Here is a 17,261-nt window from a genome sequence, read left to right on the forward strand (position 1 = left end):
CACCAGCGGAAAGGGCTCTGCATTCGCTGGACCTCAAGAGGGTTCTCAAGTTTTACTTGGAAGCCACTAAATGTATGAGAAAGTCTGACCAACTGTTTGTGAACTATGGTTCTGTTAGAACAGGTTTGGGTGGATAGTCTCTTGTGTAAAGTTATCTTACCAGTTGGCAAATAAACCTTTGCTCACTTCCCCGAAGGCTCACTCAACTAGGGGCAAAGCGGCAACAGTAGCTTTCTTACATAATGTACCGATGGCCAAGATTTGCAAAGCAGCAACTTGGAAATCGGTTCACACATTTACCAGGCATTACTGCCTAGATTCAGACTCCAGAGCAGATACCCAAGTGGGCCAGGCTTCCTTGCGGAATCTGTTCCAGTGTTGATAATTGCGGAGTCTGTGTTCGCCTTATGTACTTCTCTGGCATTACCACCCTCCTGGTAGCTCCAGGAGTGAGGTTTTTGCCTCAGCATACAGTAATCCCTCTTCCCAATAAGCTCTGTGGGTACCACTGACATCTCCCTGTGCTTCTGAAACAGCTTGCTGCCTCAGGCTTTCAAGAGTGGGGCAGTCTTGCTGACCCTGGCACAGCTCTTCCCTAGTGGGTCCCCCTGGGCCCAGAAGTCCAGCCTGGTAAGGCTCACACTCCATGGGCTCAGCTCCCTCTAGAGTTTCCAAGTCCTCTACCTGAGGAGAGGGGTCCTGAGAGGCTTGCTGTGTAGAAACTGGCCCCCCTTTCTTTTTGTTTGTCCTCTTGCTTGGTTGGGCCATACGTTCAGGCTCCATACCTACTTGCTCACCCTTCTTTTCACTCTGTGCTCTGGTTTGCACACGCACCAGTCTAGGGATACCCAGCATGGCTACATGGGTTACTTGCTCAACCTCAGCCTAGGCTGAGGTTTCCAGGTCATTTCCAAGCAGACAGTCAGCTGGCAATTGTGGAGAGACCACTACCAGTTTCAGGCCAATAACCTTCCCCCAACCTAATGTCACCATAGCCATAGGGCGTTGTGTGGTAATGCTGTCAGCATTGGTGACTGGGTAAGTTTTCCCAACCAAGTATTGCTCTGGGGAAACCAGCATATATTTCACCATAGTGATGCTGGCACCTGTGTCCCTCAGGACTTCTACTCTAGTTCCTTTAATGGAGGGGTATTGCACATATTTTTTTCAGTTAGGTGGCCAACCAGCTACATTGGCAAACTCCATTTCCCCCAAAGAGACTAGGCTAGCTTGAGTGTTTTCCCATATTTGCTCTGGGCACTCCTCTGATCCCATCTGTAGACTCACTGTCCCTGGAGTGTACTGGGTGCATTAGGGGCTTTGTTGTAGGGGCAGTTTTTGTCTACAGTTAAATGTCCCAACTTCTTGCAGTTATAACAATAGGCCTTGTTAGAATCAAAGTTCTTCCCCCTAGAGGGCTGAGGCACATAGGGAGTAGTTTGGGATCCACCCACCTGTACAGGTTTTTGGGGCCTTTTGGAAGACACACACTTTTTATCTTGGGGATTTTCACTACCCTTCCTCTTTTGGTCACTCCCAGTGGTTGACTGTGTCACCCTAGTCTTGACCTAATGGTCTGCCTTCTTTCCCAATCCTTGGGGAGAAATTAGACCTAGGTCTACCAAATGCTGATGCAACTTTTCATTTGTGCAATTACTCAAAATGTGTTCCTTCATAAACAAATTATAAAGACCGGCAAAATCATGCACATTGTGTCCAGTTAACCAACCATCCAGTGTCTTTACTGAGTAGTCTACAAAATCTATCCAGGATTGGGTCTGGGTTTTGTGAGCCCCCCTGAACCTGATTCTATACTCCTCAGTAGTGAGCCCAAATCCCTCAATCAGAGTTTTCTTCATGAGATCATCTGGCCCAGAGAGGGTCAGAAGCCTGTCTCTGCAGTTACCAGAGAACAGTTCCTACAGGAGTGCGCCCCATAGAGGTTTCTTCACTCTTCTCATTTCACAAACCCTCTGAAAGGCTGTGAACCACTTGGTGATATCATCACCTTTCTCAAATTTAGGGACAATCCCTTTGGGGATTTTAGGATCATAAGATTCCTCTCTATACTTGTTATTGGTATTGCTGCCTCCAGAGATAGGGGCTAAGCCTATCTCTTTCCTTTCTTTTTCAAGAGCCAGTAGTCTGGACTCTAGATCTAATCTCTTGGCCAACTTGGCTAACAAGCTGTCCTCTTCACTGGGACTAGTCCCAATGTTTTCTCTGGGCCCTGGCCCACCTGTGTAGGTCCTAGGATCCCAGAGTGTGATTATTGGAGTTAAGGGTACAGGGCCCCTCCTCTCCCTAGAGATGATGGGGGGATGGAAATATCCTCCTCCTCTAGCACCTCTTCTTCCTCTGACTGGTCATCACCCTATTCAGACCTTTAGCATACCAAGAGCTCCCGGAACCCTACTTTGGTTGGATGCAGGCCCATTGGTATATTTTTTAATTTGCATAAGGACTGTACTTCTCTGAAATTTAAGTGTAAGTAAGGTGTGAGGTCGAGCTCCTCCACCAGGTCCTGTGCAATATTATCCTCACTAATAGTTGGGGGTGGTTGAGACATTCTAACTTGATAGATCTAACCCTCTACCCTGACTATAGTGACTTTTATTTTTCTAGAATGTTAAAAGGACTTAAGCAAGGCCCTGACAAGACTTTTATAATTGGGAAAACTCAATTTCAGAATTCTAAAGGCAATTTATGAGTTCTGACGTGTGTTCAGGTGGTAACCAAGTAGTCCAACAAATGAAAGTTTGTATCCCACCGCTGATCCACCAATGTGAGAAAGTGGCTCTATATATACAGGACCAACATAAGGTACAGTGTGTATAGAGTCCACCAACCCCAGAGGTATAACAGAGGTTAAAGTCAGGACTGACCTTACTCTCAAAAGTGGTAGCTTGGTTGAGCAGTAAGGCAGTACCAGAGGACAGTGTAAAGCATTTGTTGTACACACTCAGTCAGCAAAAGGTTTCACACACTCAAGGACTGAACTCCAGGCCAATTGTTTTTATATCAAAAGATCTACAGGTAGATTCATCAAGCCGAAATCGGCTAGCAAAGGGCCAGATTCTGAGAATCTTGCCCTTTGCGAGCGCTATTTTTGTATTTGGGATTCATCATTCCAAATGCAAAAATGGCAATTCTATAAATCGCTAAATTGCGAAGAATTGCATTTAAGGATTCTCAATTAGAGATTCTTTAAATGCAATTCATGAACCTTTTTAAAATTGCGAATTCGCAATATGGGGCCGCTATTTACCGCGAAGTCTAACTATGTGGTAAATAGCGAAAACTTAGAAAAATGCACTTTAGTGCATTTTTCTAAGTTGTATGTTGCACACACACATGTCCTTTGGACATGTGTGTGCGCAACACCAGTGTACATTACCATTTCAGGGGTGCTACAGGATGTCCTTTGGACACCCTGGCACCCTTGAAATCGCTTCCTAATTTGCGATTCGCTAATTGCTAATCGCAAATAAGGAATGACTCCCCATTCATTCCTATGGGCCTTGAGGCCCATAGGAATGAATGGGAAAGCCATTCCCTATTTGCGATGAGCAATTAGCGAATCGCAAATAAGGAAGCAGTAGAAATCGCAAAAAATATTGCGATTTCTACATGCATCCCGTTTTGCGAGTCTTTAATAGCGATTCCTTAATAATCGCTATTAAGGACTCGCAAAACAGGACAATGATGAATCTGGGGGATAGTTCTTTTATTTTTAGAACCAACAGGTATATAAATATACTTTTCTCAGTGATGAGTGATCTCAGGTTATGGCTTTGCAAAAAGGCAATGGCTTTGTAAAGACAATAGGTACAGGGGTTGCAATAGGCAACACAGTTCTAAACACAATTTAGCATTGAGCTCAACGGGTTTTTCTACACAATTCACAGTTGATTACTTTTGTAAGTCCAAGACTGGATCCTAGATTCAGTCCTGGGGTCTAAGCTGGAAACAGTTTAGTAAAATCATTTTGGTTATTGCAATGATTTTTAAGGATTAAAAAGGTATTTTAAAAGTTCACACTTTGAAACTTTTTAGTGAAAATCTGGCAATGTTATCCAATGAGAGAAAATTCAGGTTACAGGTTAAGTATGTTCTCGTTACTTTTGTAATCCAGTACTGGGCTCCTAGGTCCAGCACTGGGATATCTACTAAAGACAGGTAAGTAATTACGTTTCAGTAGTTAGCACGATTTTTAAAGAATATTTCAAGTTTTCTAAAGTGGACACTTAGAAGAAATTTAACAGAAAAGCAGACAATGGATTCCGATGGAGAAAAGGCAGGTTAATTGTAAACCCGGTTAGGATTACTTTTGCGGTTCAGTACTGGGCTACAAGATACAGTACTGGTTTTTCACCTGGTCACAGGTGAGTACTTCGAATTCGGAATGCGGCTGATTTTATAGAAATATTTTAAGTTTGCAAAACTTCACACTTCGAAGACTTTTCGGATCAAACCAGTCAATGTTATCCAATGGCAGGTAAGTGAGTTACCGGTTTCCAGGTGAGTACTCGACTGGCGAAGTTAAGGTTCTGGGCATAGACTCAGGGGTCCCCCAGGGTCAGGTAGGTACAGTTGGTTCACCCTCAGCGGCACAGGGGCGGCCCGGTGCAGAGGTAGGTAGGCCCAATGTTAGCCAATGAGGGGCGGGAGGCCTTCGGATGGTGGCTGCTGACTAACAGGCCACGTGGCGGTGGGAGCTGGGCTCCTGGTCACTTGCTCAGGGCAAAGGGAGAAGTAGGATAGGGCAAAGGTTGCACTCCCAGAGGCACTCGGGCGGCTGCGTGCAGGGTGCTTTTGAGCCGTCGGGCACTCAATGTTATTCAATGGGACTGGTAAAAAGGGAACAAAGGCTGCAGACTCGGGGACGGTGATTCTTCAGGTGCGACCACCACTTCGAGAGGTAAGTTGGGATCCTGGAGAAGAGGTAGGTACTCCAAAGGGAGGCACAGGGAGCCGCAGGGCGCCGGCTGCAGGAGTGTCTTTGGGTGGCGGGAAATCGTACCCTCGGCTGGTCGCGGTTGGAGGGGTCCCTGGTTCTGAGGCTGCAGGCGTCGTCTGGTTTACCAAGGAGGGTCTTTGGGCACTGGAATCGGGTCCCAGTCGCTGGGGGGACGTCTTCATGGTCTTGGATCACTCAGACACGGGCCGGGCTCGGTGGGTGCAGAGTGGGCAGGTCTTGAGCTTCCTGGCTGGCACCAGGGGTTGGTTGTTGAAGCAGAGCCTCTGCTTATGGGAGTCCCAGTCTTTAAGAGTGTCAAGGCAGGCAGGTCCTCTGGGGGTCCCAAGGTTGCTGTCCGCAGGAGTCGCCGGGATTAGGCAGGAGCAGGTTCCAGGATCGACAGGCCGGTAGGGCTGGGGCCAAGTCAGTGGGTGTCGGCCTATTGTGAGCAGCTGCACGTTGGGTCTTCTGCTTATTGATCTTCTTTCTTCTTTTCTTATCGGGAACTGAGGAAGGAAGGTTTAGGGTGCCCCTAAATACTACATTTAAGGGCGTTACAGGTAGGGCAAGGGCAGGGACCACTAGGTCCCTGTCCTGGAGTGGGTACACCCCCTAGCCTGCTCCTCTCCTGCCCATTCACAGCTAGGCAGGAGCCTAGCTGTGAATGGGCAGTGCACCCCATCTTCAAGATGGCCGGAGCCCGGGGTCGTGCTTCACCTCGCCTCTCCCACATGAGGGGTGGGGTTGGCACAGGCTGGCACACACCCCTTCCTGACGTAGGGTTTCCCGCCAGCCTTCCTGCCAGAGTGGGGTTTAGAACTGGTGGGGGCCAGTTGCTGAGTACAGCAAGTACTGCCTGGAGAAGCTCACAAAGGCGGCATGCCTTTGAAGCTTCCCCCTGCCCATCCTGGGGGAGGAGACCTAGCACCTCGCCCAGGATGTGCTGTGTTGCAGGCCCAGGAGAGCGGGGGGCTGTCCACCCAGGGGTCCAGCAACATGTCTGCTGTGTGGCAGCCCGGGCAGCGACTCAGTCCAGACGTGGATTGTAGGTTAGGTTTCAGGGGGCATCTCTAAGATGCCCTCTGTGGTGCATTTTACATTAAATCCCACACGGGCATCAGTGTGGGTTTAATGTGCTGAGAAGTTTGATACCCAACTTGCCAGTCTTCAGGGTAGCCATTATGGTGCTGTGGAGTTCGTAATGACGACCTCCCAGCACTATATACTCTTAATGGCATCACTGCACTTACAGTGCCGAGGAATGGCCCTGGGTACTGTAGGGACACAGGGCTCATGAACCTGTGCCCACACCACTGGCATAGAGCACCCAGCTAGAGGGCTGACTGATGTATGCCAGGGCAGTGGGTTTGTGGGCATGGCACACAGGGATGTGTGCCATGTCGACTCTTTGTTTAGTTCTGTACTTAGACACTCAGACTGCAAAGGCAGTGTGTGGGTGCCAGAGTACAGGGCCCCTAAGGGTGGCACAATAAGTGCTGCAGCCCCTAGGGGTCTTCTCTGGCCACCATGCCCTGGGTAACTGGGGTACCATTTACTAGGGGCTGACAGGTGGCCAGAAATGCCAATTGGGTTTTAGTTTCAACACAGTTTTAGGGAAGGAAGGTCCTGGGTACCTGGTTGGCAGGAGCCCCGGGCACACTCAGTCAGAGCACATCAGCAGTTCAGAAAAAAGTGGGGGCATACCTATGCAAGAAAGATGACACTTTCTCACAGCTCCACCTCCACCTCCACCAGCAGCCTTGCCTCTCAGCCGTGGCCTAACTCCCAGCCTATGTAGAAGGGGCCAGTCCTGCCACAATGCAGTTCGCAGTGGTGCCTTCTCCTTCAGGCACAGCAGGGCAGTCAGGAACGACGGGAAGGGACTCTGCGGGCACAGAGCAGGGCTCACCGTAGAATAATCACCGGATAAACGGGACAAAGAGCATACTTAGAGCATAGCTTACTTAGAGCAGAGTACAACATAGGTAAAAGATCCACCAGATCTAGTTGGTGCATCTACCGGGGCTGATGATGGCAGCAAGAGTCTACACATAGCCCCAAATGACATAGCCTGTAAGGGCCTTGGTGCTCTCACAGACCTAACAAGTCCCTATCACACTGGGTACTAATACTCCTTCCTGATAGTTAGATCTTCACCATGAAATCCTGAGATGTGTTGCTGCCTTCTCTGTAGGATGAGTTGGTCAGACCAATACTAGTTCTAAGGATTTGTAAGGGTTGGAGGTGCTGCTGCTGGAGGTGCAGGGTACCTTCAAGGGTTGTGCCCACGGCCTTGTAAGGCAGGGCGTAAAAGCTCACTTGCACACATACCTTTGCTCATTTTGTCATTGTTCCCTTTCTCCTTCTGCGACCAAGATCCCACTTCCAAACAACAAAAGGGAATATTTATTAAGATGGATGAGTTTAAGGAATATCCCTGAGCTGAGAGAAGCTTGGGCCCGTAATCCAGGATGCATTCATATTAAGACTCTTGTGCCAAACTTGCTAGCTTGCAATGTCCGAGGTCTGGCCCATGGGCCTTGTATGCAGTAGATCACATCAATCTAATTCATACTCTGTTGCCTTACAGTGAAGTTCCGGGTCTTCGTTCTCGACCACGTGATGAGGCCTGTAGATGAATCCATCACAGTCACAGTTTACGTAAGTTCCATTTCACACTTCTGGACACCCTTATCACAGAGTACATGGTCATGAAAGGTAGTTCGCTGTCCTGACAACTCAATCACATGCAATCCAAGCACATTTCCTAAACACACCGTCCATGCAAGAAGCTTACTTTTAATGTCTATCTTGGAAAAAGAGTGCACAATCCCTGTACAGCCACTGTGTCATTCTCTTACAGTAATAATGTCCAGACCCTGTCCCAGTAAGGATATTTGCTGCCACCTATGGCCTCCATTACTGAAGCTCATAGCCCATTCCTGTAAGAGAATCTATCCTGCAGTTGCCACCTGAGGCCTTGAGCCGACTGGTGTGAGGGTGTTCCTTTACTTGTATTCAGTCTCATTTTGTACGGGCAATCCCTCTCTCCAATGCGTTCAGTATTGAGCCTCTCTGCGGGTGTATGAGTACGCATTCAACAAATTTCCAGTATATAATTTTGCATGTTCAATACCTCCCTTCAGTGTCATCTGGTTCTCAACCTCTCCCTGTAAGTGGAAGGGCATGCAGCTATGTAATGCTGTCTGAACCCCCAAAACCTACTAGAGCCTTATTTATTTATTTATTTATTCAAAGTTTTATATAGCGCGAACAGGATCCTTACAGATATCAGAGCGCTTCACAAGACAGGGTAGGTGCAGTAGGAGTCAACAGAGATAATGGGAACAATATAATAGTCAATAGCATGGTAATAACATGGATAATAAAACATACATAAAACCAATCCATATACAATCAGGTGAGGAAGTAATAAAGGATAGCACAAATCATTGATCACTACAGAGGTGTTTAGGTGGATCAGAAAACCAACGTGTAACATATCTTGGTCGGTAGTAAGAGAGTAGCGTAGTAGTGCCCCCAACAAATAGAGTATAGTGCCAAGGGATAGGGTGAGCAGTGGTATAAGGCAATGCAGAGTCTCTGAACCAACATCTATAACGATCAGGAGATCTTGGCCAGAAGGATTGTTTTCACCTCTTTCTTGAAGAGTGCAGTGGAGGAGATCAGTCTTGTTTCAGGAGGGAGCGCATTCCAGATCCTGGGTGCCATTCCTGAGAAGGAGCGCTTGTAAGTTTTCACTTTCCGGAATCTACGAGGTTTCAGGAGTAGATTTTTTGTACTCCTATTGGATCTCGAACCTCCTGATATAGACAGCTTTTGAGCGAGGTAGTTGGGTGCCTTGTGGTGCACGGCCGCGTGTGTCATAACTGCAATTTTTAGCTGTATTCTGGCTTCAAAAGGCAGCCATTTTAGAGACTTTAAGTCTGGGGATATGTGCGAATGTTTTCTAGAGCCTGTAATGAGTCTCGCGGCAGCGTTCAGGGAGGCTCTTAAGGGTGCTGTTGTGGATAGCGGGAGACCGCTGAGGGCCGCAATTCCGTAGTCTATTCGAGGGATGACTAAAGCTTGTACAGCAGTTTGGAAGTCTTTGGCCGGGAGGAAGGGTTTAATTTTCCTCAGCGTGTTAATTTGGAAATTAGCTGCTTTTGTGGCTTTGCTGACGTGCTGCTGCATGTTTAGCTTAGCGTCGAGTGTGATGCCTAGGGATTTTGCCGAGTCCACGATGGTGGGTTGGACATTGAGTGCTGTTAGGTTGTTGAGCCAGGTTTGGGTGGTGGAGATTTTCGCCGGGGGTGAGATGAGTAGGAACTCAGTTTTCAGGGCATTTAGTTTGAGGTGATTATCAGCCAGCCAAGATTGGGTGTTAATAAGTGTGGAATTCAGATGTTTGATGTCTTCCGGGGATTGTAACTTTAGATAGAGTTGTGTGTCATCGGCGTACATATGGAATTGAGCATTGGAAGCTTGAAGCAAGGTGGCGAGCGGTTCCATAACGAGGTTGAACAGTGTAGGGGAGAGGGTGGATCCTTGTGGAACACCTAGATCTACAGGCACAGGTGTAGATAGCACATTGTCGATCTTGAACCTGACCTTGATCTTGATCTTGACATTTCCTCACTCGTACGCTCTCCATTACTTAGCCCAATAGCTAATAGCCATCTCTAGGCCTACTGAGATGAGTATTACATTTATCCCTCTTATACTCTCTAGTACTCAGGCTGATACACTCCTCCTGGTACTCTACAGTACTACAACCTATAGCCCACCACTGTAAGTGACATCCCTCCCTCCTACACCCTCCAGTACTCAGACCAGAGCCCACCCTTGAGTTCATACGTGTGTCCATTTCTAACACATATTCTGGTGTACGACATGAAGTTGCTGGTAAATCACAGCAGGTCACTGCTGCTGCTAAAAGCTAAGTTGCAGGGCCTGGCCCTTTTCATTTTGTGCACGAGGTGAATACATTCTGCATAATAGCCCTTTCCTGTTTCTTTGTCAGAATGCGCAAGGGTTGCAAGTGAAGAAGTCAGAGAAACGTTCTGATGCGGGGATTATCAACGAGCAGCTCACCATCCCAGACATCTCTGAGTAAGGCAACGCATTTGCTTCTTTTTTCAAGGCTGGGGTCTCTCACAAAGAATACTCAATGGAAAGGGGTTGTAATTTTTGTCTCGGATCCTTTTACCTGGTATCGCTGTGAATCAGTGTCTCCCTCAGAGACCAGATGAAGCTCTGCGTATCTTGCATTGCCTTTGTCATGACCAGAGTATTGTTGACTATTGCTCCACGAAAGACTTCCTTCATGTGTCTCATAATCAGTGTTTTCTTCAGCGTCTCTCATGAGCAGTGTCTTCTTCAGTGTCTCTCTTGACCAGTGTCTTCTTCAGTGTCTCTCATGCCCAGTGTCTTCTTCAGTGTCTCTCATGACCAGTGTCTTCTTCAGTGTCTCTCATGACCAGTGTCTTCTTTAGTGTCTCTCATGCCCAGTGTCTTCTTCAGTGTCTCTCATGACCAGTGTCTTCTTCAGTCTCTCTCATGACCAGTGCCTTCTTCAGTGTCTCTCATGACCAGTGTCTTCTTCAGTCTCTCTCATGCCCAGTGTCTTCTTCAGTCTCTCTCATGACCAGTGTCTTCTTCAGTGTCTCTCATGCCCAGTGTCTTCTTCAGTGTCTCTCATGACCAGTGTCTTCTTCAGTGTCTCTCATGACCAGTGTCTTCTTCAGTGTCTCTCATGCCCAGTGTCTTCTTCAGTGTCTCTCATGACCAGTGTCTTCTTCAGTGTCTCGCATGCCCAGTGTCTTCTTCAGTGTCTCTCATGCCCAGTGTCTTCTTTAGTGTCTCTCATACCCAGTGTCTTCTTCAGTGTCTCTCATGCCCAGTGTCTTCTTCAGTCTCTCTCATGACCAGTGTCTTCTTCAGTGTCTCTCATGCCCAGTGTCTTCTTTATTGTCTCTCATACCCAGTGTCTTCTTCAGTGTCTCTCATGACCAGTGTCTTCTTCAGTGTCTCTCATGACCAGTGTCTTCTTCAGTGTCTCTCATGCCCAGTGTCTTCTTCAGTGTCTCTCATGACCAGTGTCTTCTTCAGTGTCTCTCATGACCAGTGTCTTCTTTAGTGTCTCTCATACCCAGTGTCTTCAGTGTCTCTCATGACAGTGTCTTCTTCAGTCTCTCTCATGACCAGTGCCTTCTTCAATCTCTCTCATGCCCAGTGTCTTCTTCAGTCTCTCTCATGTCCAGTGTCTTCTTCAGTGTCTCTCATGCCCAGTGTCTTCTTCAGTGTCTCTCATGACCAGTGTCTTCTTCAGTGTCTCTCATGACCAGTGTCTTCTTCAGTGTCTCTCATGCCCAGTGTCTTCTTCAGTGTCTCTCATGACCAGTGTCTTCTTCAGTGTCTCTCATGCCCAGTGTCTTCTTTAGTGTCTCTCATGCCCAGTGTCTTCTTCAGTCTCTCTCATGCCCAGTGTCTTCTTCAGTCTCTCTCATGCCCAGTGTCTTCTTCAGTCTCTCTCATGCCCAGTGTCTTCTTCAGTGTCTCTCATGCCCAGTGTCTTCTTCAGTCTCTCTCATGACCAGTGTCTTCTTCAGTGTCTCTCATGACCAGTGCCTTCTTCAGTGTCTCTCATGACCAGTGTCTTCTTCAGTGTCTCTCATGACCAGTGTCTTCTTCAGTGTCTCTCATACCCAGTGTCTTCTTCAGTGTCTCTCATGCCCAGTGTCTTCTTCAGTGTCTCTCATGCCCAGTGTCTTCTTTAGTGTCTCTCATACCCAGTGCCTTCTTCAGTGTCTCTCATACCCAGTGTCTTCTTCAGTGTCTCTCATGCCCAGTGTCTTCTTCAGTGTCTCTCATACCCAGTGTCTTCTTCGGTGTCTCTCATGCCCAGTGTCTCCTTTAGTGTCTCTCATACCCAGTGCCTTCTTCAGTGTCTCTCATGACCAGTGTCTTCTTCAGTCTCTCTCATGACCAGTGCCTTCTTCAGTGTCTCTCATGCCCAGTCTCTTCTTCAGTGTCTCTCATGACCAGTGTCTTCTTCAGTGTCTCTCATGCCCAGTGTCTTCTTCGGTGTCTCTCATGACCAGTGCCTTCTTCAGTGTCTCTCATGACCAGTGTCTTCTTCAGTGTCTCTCATGACCAGTGTCTTCTTCAGTCTCTCTCATGACCAGTGTCTTCTTCAGTGTCTCTCATGCCCAGTGTCTTCTTTAGTGTCTCTCATACCCAGTGTCTTCTTCAGTGTCTCTCATGACCAGTGTCTTCTTCAGTCTCTCTCATGACCAGTGCCTTCTTCAGTGTCTCTCATGACCAGTGTCTTCTTCAGTCTCTCTCATGACCAGTGCCTTCTTCAGTGTCTCTCATGACCAGTGTCTTCTTCAGTCTCTCTCATGCCCAGTGTCTTCTTCAGTCTCTCTCATGCCCAGTGTCTTCTTCAGTCTCTCTCATGACCAGTGTCTTCTTCAGTGTCTCTCATGCCCAGTGTCTTCTTCGGTGTCTCTCATGACCAGTGTCTTCTTCAGTGTCTCTCATGCCCAGTGTCTTCTTCAGTGTCTCTCATGCCCAGTGTCTTCTTCAGTCTCTCTCATGACCAGTGTCTTCTTCAGTGTCTCTCATGACCAGTGTCTTCTTCAGTCTCTCTCATGACCAGTGCCTTCTTCAGTGTCTCTCATGACCAGTGTCTTCTTCAGTCTCTCTCATGCCCAGTGTCTTCTTCAGTCTCTCTCATGCCCAGTGTCTTCTTCAGTCTCTCTCATGACCAGTGTCTTCTTCAGTGTCTCTCATGCCCAGTGTCTTCTTCAGTGTCTCTCATGACCAGTGTCTTCTTCAGTGTCTCTCATGACCAGTGTCTTCTTCAGTGTCTCTCATGCCCAGTGTCTTCTTCAGTGTCTCTCATGACCAGTGTCTTCTTCAGTGTCTCTCATGCCCAGTGTCTTCTTCAGTGTCTCTCATGCCCAGTGTCTTCTTCAGTGTCTCTCATGACCAGTGTCTTCTTCAGTCTCTCTCATGACCAGTGTCTTCTTTAGTGTCTCTCATACCCAGTGTCTCCTTCAGTGTCTCTCATGCCCAGTGTCTTCTTCAGTCTCTCTCATGACCAGTGTCTTCTTCAGTGTCTCTCATGACCAGTGTCTTCTTCAGTGTCTCTCATGCCCAGTGTCTTCTTCAGTGTCTCTCATGACCAGTGTCTTCTTCAGTGTCTCTCATACCCAGTGTCTTCTTGAGTGTCTCTCATGCCCAGTGTCTTCTTCAGTGTCTCTCATGCCCAGTGTCTTCTTTAGTGTCTCTCATACCCAGTGCCTTCTTCAGTGTCTCTCATGCCCAGTGTCTTCTTCAGTGTCTCTCATGCCCAGTGTCTTCTTCAGTGTCTCTCATGCCCAGTGTCTTCTTCAGTCTCTCTCATGCCCAGTGTCTTCTTCAGTGTCTCTCATGCCCAGTGTCTTCTTTAGTGTCTCTCATACCCAGTGTCTTCTTCAGTGTCTCTCATGACCAGTGTCTTCTTCAGTGTCTCTCATGCCCAGTGTCTTCTTCAGTGTCTCTCATGCCCAGTGTCTTCTTCAGTGTCTCTCATGCCCAGTGTCTTCTTCAGTCTCTCTCATGCCCAGTGTCTTCTTCAGTGTCTCTCATGCCCAGTGTCTTCTTCAGTGTCTCTCATGACCAGTGTCTTCTTCAGTGTCTCTCATACCCAGTGTCTTCTTCAGTGTCTCTCATGACCAGTGCCTTCTTCAGTGTCTCTCATGACCAGTGTCTTCTTCAGTCTCTCTCATGCCCAGTGTCTTCTTCAGTCTCTCTCATGCCCAGTGTCTTCTTCAGTCTCTCTCATGACCAGTGTCTTCTTCAGTGTCTCTCATGCCCAGTGTCTTCTTCAGTGTCTCTCATGACCAGTGTCTTCTTCAGTGTCTCTCATGACCAGTGTCTTCTTCAGTGTCTCTCATGCCCAGTGTCTTCTTCAGTGTCTCTCATGACCAGTGTCTTCTTCAGTGTCTCTCATGCCCAGTGTCTTCTTCAGTGTCTCTCATGCCCAGTGTCTTCTTCAGTGTCTCTCATGACCAGTGTCTTCTTCAGTCTCTCTCATGACCAGTGTCTTCTTTAGTGTCCCTCATGCCCAGTGTCTCCTTCAGTGTCTCTCATGCCCAGTGTCTTCTTCAGTCTCTCTCATGACCAGTGTCTTCTTCAGTGTCTCTCATGACCAGTGTCTTCTTCAGTGTCTCTCATGCCCAGTGTCTTCTTCAGTGTCTCTCATGACCAGTGTCTTCTTCAGTGTCTCTCATACCCAGTGTCTTCTTGAGTCTCTCTCATGACCAGTGCCTTCTTCAGTGTCTCTCATGACCAGTGTCTTCTTCAGTCTCTCTCATGCCCAGTGCCTTCTTCAGTCTCTCTCATGCCCAGTGTCTTCTTCAGTCTCTCTCATGACCAGTGTCTTCTTCGGTGTCTCTCATGCCCAGTGTCTTCTTTAGTGTCTCTCATGCCCAGTGTCTTCTTCAGTGTCTCTCATGCCCAGTGTCTTCTTTAGTGTCTCTCATACCCAGTGTCTTCTTCAGTGTCTCTCATGACCAGTGTCTTCTTCAGTGTCTCTCATGCCCAGTGTCTTCTTCAGTGTCTCTCATGCCCAGTGTCTTCTTCAGTCTCTCTCATGCCCAGTGTCTTCTTCAGTCTCTCTCATGCCCAGTGTCTTCTTCAGTGTCTCTCATGACCAGTGTCTTCTTCAGTGTCTCTCATACCCAGTGTCTTCTTCAGTGTCTCTCATGACCAGTGCCTTCTTCAGTGTCTCTCATGACCAGTGTCTTCTTCAGTCTCTCTCATGCCCAGTGTCTTCTTCAGTCTCTCTCATGCCCAGTGTCTTCTTCAGTCTCTCTCATGACCAGTGTCTTCTTCAGTGTCACTCATGCCCAGTGTCTTCTTCAGTGTCTCTCATGACCAGTGTCTTCTTCAGTGTCTCTCATGCCTAGTGTCTTCTTCAGTGTCTCTCATGACCAGTGTCTTCTTCAGTCTCTCTCATGACCAGTGTCTTCTTTAGTGTCTCTCATACCCAGTGTCTTCTTCAGTGTCTCTCATGACCAGTGTCTTCTTCAGTCTCTCTCATGACCAGTGTCTTCTTCAGTGTCTCTCATGACCAGTGTCTTCTTCAGTGTCTCTCATGCCCAGTGTCTTCTTCAGTGTCTCTCATGACCAGTGTCTTCTTCAGTGTCTCTCATACCCAGTGTCTTCTTCAGTGTCTCTCATGCCCAGTGTCTTCTTCAGTGTCTCTCATGCCCAGTGTCTTCTTTAGTGTCTCTCATACCCAGTGCCTTCTTCAGTGTCTCTCATACCCAGTGTCTTCTTCAGTGTCTCTCATGCCCAGTGTCTTCTTCAGTGTCTCTCATACCCAGTGTCTTCTTCAGTGTCTCTCATGCCCAGTGTCTTCTTTAGTGTCTCTCATACCAAGTGCCTTCTTCAGTGTCTCTCATGACCAGTGTCTTCTTCAGTCTCTCTCATGACCAGTGCCTTCTTCAGTGTCTCTCATGCCCAGTCTCTTCTTCAGTGTCTCTCATGCCCAGTGTCTTCTTCAGTCTCTCTCATGCCCAGTGTCTTCTTCAGTGTCTCTCATGACCAGTGCCTTCTTCAGTGTCTCTCATGACCAGTGTCTTCTTCAGTGTCTCTCATGACCAGTGTCTTCTTCAGTCTCTCTCATGACCAGTGTCTTCTTCAGTGTCTCTCATGCCCAGTGTCTTCTTTAGTGTCTCTCATACCCAGTGTCTTCTTCAGTGTCTCTCATGACCAGTGTCTTCTTCAGTCTCTCTCATGACCAGTGCCTTCTTCAGTGTCTCTCATGACCAGTGTCTTCTTCAGTCTCTCTCATGACCAGTGCCTTCTTCAGTGTCTCTCATGACCAGTGTCTTCTTCAGTCTCTCTCATGCCCAGTGTCTTCTTCAGTCTCTCTCATGCCCAGTGTCTTCTTCAGTCTCTCTCATGACCAGTGTCTTCTTCAGTGTCTCTCATGCCCAGTGTCTTCTTCGGTGTCTCTCATGACCAGTGTCTTCTTCAGTGTCTCTCATGCCCAGTGTCTTCTTCAGTGTCTCTCATGACCAGTGTCTTCTTCAGTCTCTCTCATGACCAGTGCCTTCTTCAGTGTCTCTCATGACCAGTGTCTTCTTCAGTCTCTCTCATACCCAGTGTCTTCTTCAGTCTCTCATGCCCAGTGTCTTCTTCAGTCTCTCTCATGACCAGTGTCTTCTTCGGTGTCTCTCATGCCCAGTGTCTTCTTCGGTGTCTCTCATGACCAGTGTCTTCTTCAGTGTCTCTCATGCCCAGTGTCTTCTTCAGTGTCTCTCATGCCCAGTGTCTTCTTCAGTCTCTCTCATGACCAGTGTCTTCTTCAGTCTCTCTCATGACCAGTGTCTTCTTCAGTGTCTCTCATGCCCAGTGTCTTCTTCGGTGTCTCTCATGACCAGTGTCTTCTTCAGTGTCTCTCATGCCCAGTGTCTTCTTCAGTGTCTCTCATGACCAGTGTCTTCTTCAGTCTCTCTCATGACCAGTGCCTTCTTCAGTGTCTCTCATGACCAGTGTCTTCTTCGGTCTCTCTCATGCCCAGTGTCTTCTTCAGTGTCTCTCATGACCAGTGTCTTCTTCAGTCTCTCTCATGCCCAGTGTCTTCTTCAGTGTCTCTCATGCCCAGTGTCTTCTTCAGTCTCTCTCATGACCAGTGTCTTCTTCAGTGTCTCTCATGACCAGTGTCTTCTTTAGTGTCTCTCATACCCAGTGTCTCCTTCAGTGTCTCTCATGCCCAGTGTCTTCTTCAGTCTCTCTCATGACCAGTGTCTTCTTCAGTGTCTCTCATGACCAGTGTCTTCTTCAGTGTCTCTCATGCCCAGTGTCTTCTTCAGTGTCTCTCATGACCAGTGTCTTCTTCAGTGTCTCTCATACCCAGTGTCTTCTTCAGTGTCTCTCATGCCCAGTGCCTTCTTCAGTGTCTCTCATGCCCAGTGTCTTCTTTAGTGTCTCTCATACCCAGTGCCTTCTTCAGTGTCTCTCATACCCAGTGTCTTCTTCAGTGTCTCTCATGCCCAGTGTCTTCTTCAGTGTCTCTCATACCCAGTGTCTTCTTCGGTGTCTCTCATGACCAGTGTCTTCTTCAGTGTCTCTCATACCAAGTGCCTTCTTCAGTGTCTCTCATGACCAGTGTCTTCTTCAGTCTCTCTCATGACCAGTGCCTTCTTCAGTGTCTCTCATGCCCAGTCTCTTCTTCAGTGTCTCTCATGCCCAGTGTCTTCTTCAGTCTCTCTCATGCCCAGTGTCTTCTTCAGTGTCT

The 17,261-nt window shown here is 47.9% G+C and overlaps 1 protein-coding gene across 1 annotated transcript in view; it reads left to right on the top strand.

The window, feature by feature from the left end:
• LOC144756224 (complement C4-like) overlaps positions 1-17,261 on the top strand; it is a 1,111,910-nt gene that overhangs the window by 218,567 nt on the left and 876,082 nt on the right. Inside the window, exons 4-5 of the mRNA XM_078645841.1 lie at positions 7,551-7,621; positions 9,987-10,075. Coding sequence (XP_078501967.1) covers positions 7,551-7,621; positions 9,987-10,075 — 160 coding nt within the window. The remainder of the gene's footprint in view (positions 1-7,550; positions 7,622-9,986; positions 10,076-17,261) is intronic.

This window comes from Lissotriton helveticus, chromosome 5_1, assembly GCF_964261635.1.
Source record: "Lissotriton helveticus chromosome 5_1, aLisHel1.1, whole genome shotgun sequence".
Taxonomy (NCBI): Eukaryota; Metazoa; Chordata; class Amphibia; order Caudata; family Salamandridae; genus Lissotriton; species Lissotriton helveticus.